Source organism: Phalacrocorax carbo, chromosome 3, assembly GCF_963921805.1.
Source record: "Phalacrocorax carbo chromosome 3, bPhaCar2.1, whole genome shotgun sequence".
In the NCBI taxonomy this organism is placed as follows: Eukaryota; Metazoa; Chordata; class Aves; order Suliformes; family Phalacrocoracidae; genus Phalacrocorax; species Phalacrocorax carbo.
This window is the reverse complement of record NC_087515.1, coordinates 13,461,378-13,475,934: the sequence shown is the minus strand read 5'-3', so window position 1 is coordinate 13,475,934 and position 14,557 is coordinate 13,461,378. Positions and strand designations below refer to the sequence as shown.

Below are 14,557 nucleotides of genomic sequence, written 5' to 3'. Positions count from 1 at the left end.
AGTCCACATTACTTAAAGTCAAATGTTAAAGTGCCAAGAACTAGGCTGACTTCAGGGGAGCTGAAGACAAGCACAGCCTACACCTTAGCTTTCCAATACACGTGGGAGCTATGACATGAAGTAAAAAACCCAAACTAGTAGGAACTATGCAAATAGATAGAAAAAAATCCCAGAAAATTGGTCAAACACTGATCAAATGCATAGATTTATGGGTAACAAAAGAGAACACTATCCTTTTGGAAAGTCAGGCAGTGTCTCTTTTCACTCTTTTGGGCCTGTCTGGTTATTATATACAGCATATCAACAAAACCAGCTACAACTATTTTGTCTAATTAAGTGTAACCGAGTCTTACCTGGCAAGTCCATATCGACGTGATAATGAAACCATCATCTCTGAAGACATTGAAGATTTCAATGATCCCCCGTGAATAACCGAACACAGAGATACTAGCATCTGATACTGCCAAGTTAAATGTGAGGTAGTCGGTGGGCTGCAGAAGATGTCTTTGCTTATACAGGACAAAAATCACAATGCTGTTTCCAAACCAAGACAGCCAACCTGGGAAAAAAAAAAGCCAAACCCATGAAATCAAAAAGCAAATAAAGCAAGAAGCAGTTCAATGTGTAAGTGTGCAACACCTCTTCTAAAATTACCCTTTTGTTCCATTAGAAAGAAATTAAACCAGATTATCCATTGGAAAACCTATGCATGAAGCCTTTTTAAGTAGCTGGGTACATTTCAGAAGCAGGAACAAGTGAGTAGCCAGCAATAAAACAGAACAAACACAAAAAGCTGCTGCTGCGTGTGGTGAGGATGCACCATTTAAGGGCCTAGAGAAGGTGGGTTTTTTTCTAAGCAGGCAGATAAAACTCATGAAATGTAACACCTGGGGAACAAAGGAAGGAGGAAAGATTGGTAGAATGGAGCAGAGACTATAATCTGCCAAAAGCTGCAACTGTTTATGAACATTGTACACAGTAATGGATACTGAAAGTTCATGCATATAGCCAGAAAGCCGCTTTACCAGTCCCCTCCTGAGAAATGCAGCTAGTGAGATTAAGGTTCTCCTAGAACAGCCTAGGATCTCCTTGCAGCAAAGCCTGTCCCAGATGGGTATATTTTTCAGTAATATACCTGATAATCTATATGAAGAGAACATTTAGAACAGACCTTTTGGAAGCTTTAGAGTATTTTTAAATTTATATTTAAAGAAAGTTGTGTCCCCTCCTACTCTCCAGGAACAGAGATGCCTGACATGGACATGTCTAGTTACATAAGGAAAATGCAAGCGAGATGACTGTAAATCTGGTGAAATTCAGCCACTTATTCAGTTGGAGAGACCTAGAGTTTCCAAATGTGCATGGCTGTTGCTCCACCCATCGTTGCAAGACCTTGATAGTTTGCGTCCCACTTTTTGGAATTAGGTAGACATGTAGAAACGAATTACTTTTAACAAAATGTTTACTCACGAGTATCAGGCTCAGTGTTGAAAATGGGGATTAGCCAGTGAAGGGGATGGCTCTGGAGTGGCTGCTGGAGTGGGGCTGAGCAGCAGGTTGGGCAGCACCCAGCTCCCTGTTGGCTCCCATTTCCACCCCCCAAACCAGCTCTGCCACTACCAGCATAAGTGGCCTCACTTCACCTTGGCAATCTGGAGCAAAACACCGCCTCTTTTGAATGCTTGCAGCCTAGGACAGGTTTAGGAACCCAGCAGCTGCTGATTTTGTTCCCCACAGTTGACGCCAGGGTACAACATTAACTACCAGGTGAGGGAGAGAAGAGTTGATCCAGAGCCCTCTATCCAGCCACAAGCAGCAATCCCAGAGTGAGGCTGCTGTATATTGACACAGCACGAGGTGAATATATGCATCGACGAGGGACGTGTCACGATGTCATTGCACAGCCTATTCAAAGGAGTTCACAAGATGAAAGATGGCTGATAGGTTTAACGCTGTAGCAAGAGGGCTGCTGCCTTCCTTCAGGAGCTATCAATAGCCCCATATGTCAGGAATCCAGCTCTTCGCCGCCGGGCTGCCTCGGCTGGGCAGGGATTGGAGGAAATTGCCTCTGAACCTCCAGGCCATCTGGGAGTATCATGAGCTGAAACGCTAAAGAGCAACGCATTCATTCTCGAAACAGAAAGGTTGGGTACTTTCTGCCTGGTGAGGTGCTCTGTGTAGTCTAAAGGGAGGGGAGGTGGCTGATGGGACAGTCTCTGTACAGCACTATGAACTACTTTTTCTGCAGAGCAATTTCCTTTTAAGAGCTTCTTTTTACACAACTGCCAAGCTGCTGCTGCTCTGGCTTGCTTAGCAAACACGCATGGTTTACTAAAGAGCTTTTGAACTGGGAAGAGCTGACATGTCAGCATATGGTATTAACAAGAACTAGTCACTGCTGCAATGATAGAGAGATACATATATTTTATAGATATCTCGTTATAAGGATGAGATCGACAATAATAAATGCATCTTATTCTGGCCACTAGGTGACAATGTTTCTTAATCATATCTCATTTCCAACAGCTGCATGCTCTTCAAGTCAGGAACTGTTTCTGACTTTTGTCTGGGTCTAGGTATTAGAAATAGGCACAGCAGGGCACTGGAGGAGGGTGATTTTGGGACTGCATCAGGATAGTCTGCAATGCAAACATGGTGGTAGTGTTGTTTGTATACATCAGCTCTACATTCTGTAAGGTAAGACAGTTTTTGAGGCAGTAGGCATGGAAATATTTTCCCTGTCAATATGAAGGCATATTGCTAAAATGGCAGACAAAATAAAATGACACCTCCATTGTAAATAGCAAAATTCTGCCAATGCAGTGTAATGGATAGCAGGGCTACCCTTAAAGTATCAGACAAGTGTATTTCCTGGGAATATGCAGATCAAATTTCCCCCAGCCTGGAGGGTAAGGGTGTTTTCAGTTGAAGTGTCTTAAGGAAAAAATTGAGCAAAACACAATACACATTTTAGATGGAGGTGACAGTATTTGTGATCATTTTCTGGACCTACATTCACACACTGAGGGTGGGGATGAGAGAAGCATTGAGGGAGACAAGGTTATAGAGCGAGCATGACTTCAGCTGGTAGGCATAACCTTTTTAATCAAAGCAGGTGGAGAACCTGCACTGGCATATCCAGTCCCTAAAATGTCTGAGTGGTAGACCTTATTAATACTGTGATAAAAAAAACTGGAGAAACTCAGTTCTCAGTAAAATGTGGAGTAACAAAAACAGTGGTCACATAAAAATGCTATCAACTAGAGCAGTGACTATGGGACACTGGATCTCTGCACCATCAGATAGATGTGGTGGTCTGGGATTGCTGACTATATTGACTGACTGATTTAAAAAAAAAAACAAATCAAAAAACAACAAAAGCCCCCAACCCCCACCAAGCAACCCCAAAACAAAAAACTAACCAACCTCAACCAAAAGAACACCTCAAACCAAACAGCCTCCCTCTATCCGTCCCCCAAACCCTGACAGCACTACAGGAAAAAAGGTTGAAAATGCAATGCGGAGGAAGGCCAGCAATAGCTCTGACACCCCCAGTGAGGGTAGGGACCTTCTCAACTGCTTTGCAGGCAGTCTGTGCCTCAGGGTAGATCACAGGCAGATCAAGAGCCCAGAATGAAACCTCTGAACTTCAAAGTGCTATAAGCCCTTGGTGTCACCAGGTGGCATCTCAATAAAACAGAAGATAGAAAAGAAAACAGAGGGAACTAGTTTCATTTTTTTGCAGGCTGCCTACAATATTCATTAACAAGTGTATACGAAAAAAACCCAAACCCAAAATCCAACCCCAGCATCCTAAGGTAATCGTAGTGAGAAAGGACAGGTTCCAACTGAGAACAAAATGTGGCTCAGAGAGAAAAGAAAAAAGTGGGTAGGATGAAATTTAAGCACTTCCACCCCACACAACGTTCAGAGGGGAATCACCACATTTCCCCCGTAAGCTGTAACGCTGTCTGATATGAGCTGCCCATCATGAGCAGCTTCTGAAGTGGCAAAATACACAGATAACACACAATTACTGAAGTTCATTAATGCAGGGCAGGACTGAGAGCAGCTGCTGTGAGTCAGGCAGCATCACAGTAGAATAGGTTAAATGAATGTTGAGAAATGCTAAATATTGAACAGCTAAGGCATCACCTTTTCTTCTCCAACACTCACAGAAAAATACTGGGTACCACATTTGCAAATATTGGGAGGTAGGAGGAATAGGATGGACAGCAATATTAAAGAGGTTGTATTGCCCTTATGTAATTCAGTAGTAATCCTTCCCCTAGACTAATATCCCTAACAGCACATTTTAATCCAGAGATGACAAAAGTGCTCCACAAAGAAGGGTGCTGCAGTTATCCATGATTTCTGGGGGAGGTACAGGAAGGCTGCCAAGCAAGCTGGTAGTAGGCAGGAACCAAGACCCTATCAACAAAGTCCTGTATCAGCATGTTGTCTGCCAGCCTGTGCAAAGACAGCACTGAAAAAGTAGCCAGCAAGAGTGACTAAGGATATTGAAAATCTCTCTGCTGAAAGTGACTGGGAACAGTGAGACTGTTTAACTCCAGGAATAGCTAAGAGGGAACTTTACTAAGATTTCTGCCAAATCACTGAAGCCTGAGCATCTAGACAGCCCCTATTTTTCTCTCATGTACCTGAGATGGTCTTTGAACAAGCAATAAACACCTGAGGCTGCATGCTTTTTCATTGTTAACATTCAATTCATGTTTTTGTGGAGTCAAATTTGGTACGAGGGAATTGATAGCTCGAAGCTGGTCATCCACATTGCCAATAGATGACTGCATCTGTACCCAACCGAGATAGGTTATTATGCTTTGCACTTAGACTTGTTCTTATTAGACATTGTTATATGGCCTTTACTTGTAAAATCTGACAAGAATGAATTAGAAAAATGGGTGTTACAACTCCACCCATTTGCAGTTTAAAATATATATAAAAGGGAACCTTAAGTGGAAGAATTCAAGGAATGAGAACAAAAGGTGAAGGCTTAGTGTCACAATACAAGCTACACTTTTCCTCAGCAAATAACCTTATCTCTGGGACAGAATTGGATTGACCATCTAGATATAAGGCAGGCATGAATGAAGTCAATTACTGATTCAACTACCTGTACACAAGCATAAATGTCTGTTTGAAGAGGTTTGCTGTAAAAGATATTCAGATTAGAAAACTTTATTTAAAACTGATAAAATCTAGAGAATTTGCAAAGCTGTCATTAACTACTGCAACTATGAAGTGACCCTGCTGCATTTTCAGCCTTCGCTGCTAATTACACATACACAATAGCCTATCTGGGCATATTGCCAATTTTGGCAGGAAGGAGAAGAGTCATCATGTTTTAGACTTGACAAATCATGGAGAGATTATTTGTTCAATATATGTGATCATTTTGCAGATGGATGTTTTGTGAATAGCTTGTTTCCTTTCCCACCTTCTCAGATTTATCTGTCAATGTCTCAAAATAAGACTGATTCTGTCACTTGTCAAATAACAGTTTACTGTTACCAATCAGAAATGTGTTCCATTCAAAGGCATGTTTGGATCTTGTGATCTATTCCAGTTTTCTGACGGGATTGGTAATGCTCTCAGCACACCATTCCGATATAAACACTCACGAAAAGTTAGAATTTGTCCTCTAACAAATATTCTCCTCTACTAACTGAGAATTTCCTTTTATGCTGAGCGTTCACTCTAACAGTTCCAGTTAACTGTGAAACTAGGGAATATGAGCAAGAACAAATTTTGTATAAATGCAGAAAAGAACAATTTACTTAAGAATGCCAATTAATAATTATAAAGAAAAAAAAAAGTTTCATTTTTATCCCCCAGGTCTAATTTTGATTTAGCTAGCAGCTGTGGACAGTACTTTTAAATTGCACCTAATAATTTAAAATACACAAGGATTTTCCACATTATTATACCACTTAGAGCATAGGCAAAAAAGAGGTCAGATGTAATGCTAGCAACAGGACAAGCTCCCACCTGCCTGTGAAAGACAGTTCTGAGCTCATGGAAGGGAAGGCCGAAAACAGAGTGCTGCCTTCAGAAAGGGGATGCTGACACAGCTGACCTAACAAAGGGTAACACAGTGGCTGCCATCACCTGCAGGTAGTGCCTCTACGCAAGCTATGATGGCTCACCTCTACGGGATTAGCATTGCAGTTTTCTCCCACTTAGCTGGTCCCCTGGCCAAAGCATTAGCAAGGATGATGGAACGGTGACTTGGATGCCAAGAAGCAGTGCAGTGATCTCAAAATCCATCAGCCTTTGCAAAATGCACTCATGCACTTTGATGCTGGTTTGCTTGTGGTGTAAGTGTGCAATACCTATTCCAGTGTGGGCTTTGAGCTCAGGTTTACGTGCAGTATGCTAAGGACCCGGCTTTCTGGATCTGATACAGCCTGGCTGGTGATGATGTATGACACATACAGTGTCCTGTCTGTCATATATGACACCCGCACTACATGTAACATGTGAGAATTTCCAGAAGGGGACAAGCAAAGAGGCCTCAGCAAAAGGCGTTAGATCATAGTTCTTGGATATTCACATCCTCTGTCAAGATGTGTGACTGTGGGAAGACTTGGCAAAGATAGTTTTTTTGGACTTTATCACGCGAAGGTGAAGAGATTCAGAGAAACCCCATCTTCTGGGTAAGTGCTAATACCAATCATATACATCCCTTTGGTGTTGGAAATGAACACCAGAATTTGTGAAAAGCTGCACCGGTGTACTTAGACTCAAAAGAGAAGAATATATGTAGCATTTACAGAAGTGTAACCAATTAAGCCATTTTCCAAGGCATCAAAAACCTTGAAGTACGAATAAGAATATCTTTGGGACTTTGTGTAAGGAAGTACCCATAGACTCCTGCAAACACTGATTGTCCCTCTAGATCCCTAAAGAAACGCAGGTATGGGAAGGTAATGCGTGGACTGGCCTTTCTCCTCTGCTGCCAGAAGGGCAAGAGGGTATCTGCATACAGAGTACTTTGTTCTGCCACATCACTGCTCCCCAGACAGACTGTTATTGGTGTACATAAAACTAATAACTGTAAATTGTTATGGTTGGTGCTTGCAGAAATGCAGCAGTAGACCTTTGAGGAGAAAAAGACATGACGACTTTTCTGGTTTATTTATTACCAACAGATTTTTTTCAAAGGTTCTTATTGCAAAAAGGTATACCTACCTCCATCACAATTTAGCCAGATCCACACTACGCTTAACTTGGAGCAGTGCTATTACTGGTTATATTTACTCTGCAAGAAATGCAACTTCCGTTTTGAATTGGCAGATAAGTTGCAAGTATAGCAGCTACCACATGCCAAGCACTTGTAAGCTTGGCAGAAGGATCTGGAACAATCAAAAACCAATAGACATACAACCTAAAAGCTCAGGCACCTAGGTACTTTAAAAAGTATTTGCTAGAAGACGTCGGGTCACTGTTAGGAAGCAGCAGAGGAAAAAGACCTCTGTTGGCTGACTGATGGAAGAAGTTTGAACTACCAGTGTGATGCAGAGGCAACACTAAGAGGGATCAGTAGACCTGGGGAAGTGTAAGGATTAATGTGAATGGTGATGGCAAGACCTTGCTTGGATGCTGTATTCAGTCCTGTGGCTACAAGTTTGGGGGGGGGGGGGGAAAGGAGTCCAGGTTCGAAAAGACAAAGTAAATAAATTATAATACCCCCTCCCCCAATCAATGAAAAAAACACCCCAAAACCATCACTTGCTTAATACAGGAATACAAAGGTTCACCACAGGTTATGATTGTTCCTTCAGGAACAGAGATTGACCATAGGATGTTAATTGCAGGCAAAAAAAATTATTTCTATTAAAAGGAATAACAGAAAGGGTATGAAGTTGGTGTGGTCACGTTAGCTAAGAATTTAGGGAAAGGCTCCTACCCAACAGAGGAACTAAATCAGGATCAGGCTGTCAACTGGAAGAGTGGTGGCAACACCAGAAAACCCCTAGCCAGTTATATGACGGAGCATGATAGCTTCGTAAGTGAGCTTATATATTGTCACAGCAGGGGACTGGCCTTGCTGACCTAAGATGTTCTTTCTCATCTTAAGTGCTGCTGATTAATTCATTAGCTGATGGTGCAGCCTTTTCCCAGCCACTCATGAAGGGATATACAGACATGAACAGATTGGGGATAAATTGGAACAACTCTGTTTATCTTATGGCCACTCTTCTAATTAAATCTCCCAAGATAGAAGCCATACTTTCTTCTACTAGAATCTCTCTTTTTATTCTAAACACAACTTTTTTTTCTCCCTAGCTCCTATAGGTGAAGACCAGAAAGTGTCATGTAAACATATTAAAATACTTAGCATTTTACATTGTAACTTCCATAGACCTTTCTCAAGCATAAGCTGAGGGCTAGTAAGCTACTTGTAATATGTGATAAGCTTAGAAAAAGAAAAAAAAAAAAATCTGTTTAGATCAATCATTTAAAACCAGAAACATTTTTGTATATGCTATTTAGAAGAACGGATTTAGGTAAAGTTACATTTTCTTGTATTTTCCTGTGAGGTTTTATGGTTGGAAATTTTTGCTGTGGTTGGAAAACCTAGCAAACCCAGATTCTTTAAAATTTCATAAAGTTTCCCTGTATCCTGAAATAATTCTGCCCCAAAATAGACAGTATTTAAACAAACAAAAAATTGCGCTGGGACCAAAGTTCATCCATATTGGGTGCCATGTTCAAATCCATATTATACACTTGCAATAGCTGTCTTGCAGCAGAACCAAAATAAGCACCCAGTATTGTGGTTGCTAACACAGGATTATGTTCTAGTACTTAGATCTTTTGTAGATTGTTTGAAGAAGTTTATTTCTTTGTGCATCAAACATTTAAGTCAAGAGCAGCACAAATAGTTAAAATTTAAAGCTGTGGAACTGTATTTTCTGTCTCTGCAGGACGTAATTTTAGGATGCCAACTGACAGGCAGCAGTCAAAACTCTGGAAATCATAGAGCATTAGTTCAGCACTACTGAGACAGGAGAATACACAGAAATATCATGCACTACTGATAAGGTACTTTTTTTATCTTCCCATAGATTAAGTTGAGTGAAAATTAGTTAAACATTTATGGGCTTGACTATTATTTTCTCAATATTTCTGCATTGATTATACATCTCTTTTTAACAAAAGAAAGCTGTACCTCTTTGATCTTGTAATAGCTGAAGAAAAAAAAGTTGCATTTTCTAACATCCTGTTCCATTAGGGATGAAACCCAAATGAATCACTTTAAACTTTATACCAAACTCTACTTAGGAGCTTCCTTTCACATCCAAGCCAAGTACATACCTAAAGCCAGCAGGTAGAAACCTATGATAGTCTCTCCTTGCTCTGTTACAGCTGACTCTCTGGTCAAAAAACTGATGTTGTTGTTCCTCCAGGGTGCCTGTGGAGAAAACTGGACAGACATTTTCAGCGGAGCTTATAACCCAGAAATTGCTCTTTCCCAGTTTGTCTCAGTGAAATAAAATTATCCCAGCCTTTTCCTCAGTTTCTGCTCCCAGTATTTGAGGGAGCTCTTCAATGAGACTAATGATCTAAAGAAGGAAATCTCAAGGGACAGGAGCTTTGCAGCCTCTGACCGGTTCTTCTTCACTAATCCTATCTATTAATACAGCTGGTGAATCTGTGGCCAGCCCAAGACAGCAGGTTTCCTCATATCCTTATTACTGCTCTGTGCAAAAATCTTTAATGAAGAGCATGTATCTAACAAAAAGATGACTTCCTTTAAAATAGGGTGATACCACATAACCTACAGGCTCACAGGCACACCCACAAACATAGTGCATATTGATATATTGCTAAAATAGCAGTACTTTTGTCTATTTGTGTTCACTGAGGACCAGCAAAGTTTTAGTTCAAATAAAATTGAGGGAAATCTCACACAGATTAGGAAAAAAAAAAAAGGCACAGTAAAAAACAATGGGGAGACATCACTGCCTGAAAATGTGACTTTAACATAGCAGAAGAAATCATCTATGAAGTTACTTTATCACCAGGATAGTTGCTAATTTAAAAAGAAGGGAACATAATTCCAGTACAGGTTGAAAAAAATAATTCTTTAAGTCCTTTGAATCATATTTTTAGACTGCTAAGCACCCTCCAATCTAGTAAGCTCCAAGCACAGTTGGAGTTTCCCACATTGTTGAAAATGAGATTGCATCGTGTTGAGAAGACATGTTACATGTGATTTAAGTCAGTCCAGAGTATTTTTAGTCTTTACTGAGGTATTGATGATTATATTTCAGATATAGCTTCTCTTACCAATCAAGCCATAGCAATAATTGAAAAAGTTGAACCTGAATTAATTCACCTGGAGCAGAAAAGTTTTCCTGTGAGCAACACACTCTCACTGCACAGAAATCCCTGTGTCCCTCTCCGCACCCCAACTGGCTTGTCCCTTCTCACCCCTGGCAGCAAATCAGCCCTGGGGGTGGCACATGGCCAAAGGAAGCAAAGCACCTCACTGGGAACCTCTGCTGCCCGTGGGCTGGTTTTGTCCCTCCTGAGGTGGGTTAACTCCTCCTGTCAAGCTTTTCCTGTGTTTGTTGTGACAGCCTCACTGTGAGAGAGGAGAATAAGGGCAACGTGACCAGAATAAGAGGGGAGACCAACTCTTTACAGTGAGAAGAAGGGAGAAATAGCTGTGTTGCGGTGAAAAACGGGAAGTCTCTCACCTGCCTGGTGAGGACAGTGACTCACACACTCGCTTCATTGAAGTCTGTTGCAGGGGTGCTAAGCTTGACTTGTCCCCAGCCATCACACTCTTGTACCAGTCACTGGAGTGCTGCTCTCTCTCCAACCTAAAGTCTGGCAGGTCCTGCAGATCCCATTTAAGCAGCCATGTGGCCTGATTTTCCCAACTGCTAGCCACAGCCCACCTTCTACTGACTTTTTGTAGACACCTCTTCCTAAGTCTGTCTATAGAGAGCTAGTTTAACCCCAACAAGCCTCCTAAAACATGCCGCTTAGCAGACTGTGAAAGAGTGACCTGGGACTTACCAGCTCAGTGATTAAAAATGGCCCTAGCAGCGCTCTCAAGGCCGACGTCCCTCACTGCTGTGCTCCTGCAACAGTCCCAGGTTGCCCTCGATATTCTCAGCATGAGGCCAGCTTTGGGCACCACTTGACCACGTGCACATCCCTCACAAGGCTGTCCGGCATGCCGGGCGCATGCGGCCTCTCCTCGGCTGTGATGCTGCTCTCCGAGGTTGCCATTTAAGCATCCTGTGGTCCTCAGCAAAACCCTGGAAGTGCATCATCTTTCCCAGGGAATAGGGGCACAGTCACAGCTTTTCAACATTGAGTGACAGCAGCCATTTCTGCCTGTAAATGGATCACTGTTCAATGGAGGATTGGGATAAAGTTGTGGCTGAAGGCAGTGCTCAAGGACATTAAAAACTGCTCCAGAAGGCCCACAACAAAGCTTAGCAATACCACCTACTCTTCAGGATAAGGAACCTGGGTCAAAGAAGAGGTCCTCAGCTGACAACCCGTTACAAAGCCTCTGCCCATGGATGCTCATGTCTTCTTTGGAGTGTATTTCATCACCTACCAAGAGAAAGATGCGGGAAAGGATGACACTTCACGTTAGGCAAAAACTGTCTCCCTGGTCTATGCTCCCTCTATTGTCTCAGTGAAAATGAATCAGGCACCCAACAGCCCACTTGTGGGACAAGTCCAAAGCCTCTGGGTAAGACCCCTCAGCCTTGTGAGAGGGAAAAGAAGAGCTCCTCGATGACTTTCCTCCTGTGATGGGGCACATCTCACCCCCAAGTAGGTTGCTTCTGCTGTGCAGCCAGGACCTGGTGTTGGTCCACACCTCACTGGAAGCCACGCTCCTGGCAAGTGGGGGGAGTGCTGATCTCGCCCACCACAGGCAGTGCTGAGGTGGCAGAGCATGCTTGCTAATCACTTCCCTTTATGCACAAGCAGTTTTTCCATGGCTTTTGGCACAGGCCTGAACTTCCAAGTCTGTTTGGAATCTGTTGTCACACAAATGCCAGTGCCCATGACTTTGATTAAATAGGGACAGGGACCAGCCGCCATTATTTTTCACGTAAGCCATTCAAGGAAACTAACATGTTACTTCTTTAGGCATAGCACTTTAAGCAGTAATAAAATAACATTGATCATTATTTCCCTTTTGCTACAATAAAAGGCAAATCATATTATTTGTCTTGATATCCTGAACTTGAATCTTGACTTTTCCCAGCTGCAAGTTTCCTTTGGTTTCATATAAATGCCATAGCTCCATGGGCACTTCAATTAAATTTTCCATTTCCATGAGAAAGTGTTCTGCCAAGCATTGCAGCTTGCAATAATAACATGAAGAAGAAGTATTTTTATATCAAGGAAAAAAAAAATCAGGGTGAACTGTTGTCCATGGTCAAGCATCCCTTTTGATGATTTCTTTTTCCCCTGGTCTTCACGTACTACACTGAGAGACTAATATCTTGGCCTGTTTGCAGTTTTCTCCTTACTCCCTCCGGTGGCATCCTTCAGTAAAGGACAGAGGCTTTTCAAACTCCTGTGGTTTGTTTCATGTGTCCGCAGGTCACTGTACTTCCAAAGGAGAGGAAGGCTCCCTCTCTGCAGATTACAGTCACCTCATTTCATGTCTCTGAGCGCTTCAGTGGTGACCAATTCACTGGCCTCACAGAGATTATCCCTGCATGCCTCTACTATCTTTGCAAAGTGCTTTGAAAAGATTAGAGCAGTATATGCTGTGGGCAGTTCTATAAAAAGGAAAAGAAAACTAAACCGCTGTGGTGGTATGGAGAAATTACTGTGTTCTACATAGCTAGGATTGTGGGAAGGCATGTGAAAAAAAAAAACAACCCTGATTTGGACATGAAAGGGCCCTAAGTTGCTTTTTTCCAAATACGTAGGAGCTACAGCGTGGCTCCACAGAAGGGACACAAGCAATCCAAATGCGCCTTGGGAGACTGGTGCCGTGGTTCCTGCTATAGGCTCCCTCTGCTCACCCAAACCTCTTACGTGTGCGTTCCTCCCTGCTGCGACCTGCCTGCCAGGTATAGCAGAGCCATGCAACCCATCTCCTGTCATCTGCGGGAAGAGGGGCTGCAGCGGTACTGGAGACCTGGCCGTAAGGGCTTTCTCTCGGCAGATGATCTTACCCACACCCTGCCAAGTTAGGCGGGGAGCAGGCAGGTACCCATCATGCCGCCGATGCGCAGGTCTGGGAGCAGGAGGAGCGAGCCCTGTCCGTGCACAGCAATACCTGTCTGAGCTGGACATTTCAGTCCTGCCATGAACTGCTCTCCACAGACCTTCGAGGAAGGGACTGCACAACTGGCACGAGCACGCTGGGGCCAACCCTGCACACCACCCTGCCAGCTGAAATCTAATAACCTCACTGATGCAAGTAAAAGCAGAATTTGGATTTTAAGACCATCAGTAAGTCGCTTTTTCAAGTCTAACAGAAGCTGAAACTTCTATGATAGATACAAAAGAATATAAGAAATTAATACTTGTGGCTGCACTTAAGCGTTTAATGCAGCTGTTACTGGAAGGTTAATGAAGGAGGAATCCCTCTGAAACCACTGACACCTCAGAATCCCTGATTAAAGTGAGTGATGAATGACTGGGTTATGACATGACAGGTTAATAAAGCCCATTTTATGGATGCTCCAAACCAACCAATGGTCTCTGAGGTTGCAGGTAAAGCCAATTTAGAGCGGATATAAGCCAGCAGGTACCCCCGATTTGGGCTGCTAAAAATGTGCAACAGCCTTTTAATCCCTACTCACCTCTATAAATGCTTTCAAAGTGACATATATACCAGCACAATAAGGCAAGTATCACAGCAGCATTAGCTGGCCTGAGATACTAGTGTAACAGGCTAGTTACATTAGAGTTTACTGACTGTTTCCACTACATCATAACAGAAAAATCATAAGAATTAAAATGTGCGTGTGACAGAAAATGTATGATATATGTTTCTAACAAGCACCTGTTTCCCTGAGAAGCACTGATAATTTGCAGTTGCCAAAGGAATGATTTTGTCAGAAAGCTAACGTAAACTCTTGTAGCACTACTTTTGCATGATACCTGTTACACGTGGATTAAATAAAGGCACAAAAGAGGGAGGAGACAAAAGGAAAAACATGCAGAAGGGGTGGGTTAAAAGTAAAACATAAGCAGATAGAAATTGGCTCTGTGGAATAAAAATACAATTTTGTCTCTGGAAGGCATAAAATTTTGTGAAATTTTACAGAAATATGTATCGGGGATTTCAAGGCAAATCCAATGTTATATTAGTGGGAATATCTCTACGTAGACTTTTAATAAATTTTCATTTCTACTTCACAATTTTCATTAGACTATCCATTAAAAAAATTAAAACCCTGTTCATATCTACCAAGACATCACTTAATCTTGCAAAGAATAATCATGCAATGATGACTTATGCCTATGGATTTCATTGAGGTAGTCAGAAAATACGTTTCATATCAGTAACAGACAATTTTTCCAAAATCAG

The 14,557-nt window shown here is 42.2% G+C and overlaps 1 protein-coding gene across 1 annotated transcript in view; it reads right to left on the bottom strand.

The window, feature by feature from the left end:
- LOC104053258 (visual pigment-like receptor peropsin) overlaps positions 1 to 9,552 on the bottom strand; it is a 31,345-nt gene extending 21,793 nt beyond the window's left edge. Inside the window, exons 1-2 of the mRNA XM_064448595.1 lie at positions 9,343 to 9,552; positions 354 to 559 (exon numbers count right to left, since the gene is read on the bottom strand). Coding sequence (XP_064304665.1) covers positions 354 to 559; positions 9,343 to 9,463 — 327 coding nt within the window. The 5' untranslated portion in view covers positions 9,464 to 9,552. The remainder of the gene's footprint in view (positions 1 to 353; positions 560 to 9,342) is intronic.
- Between the last annotated feature and the right edge of the window lie 5,005 nt (positions 9,553 to 14,557).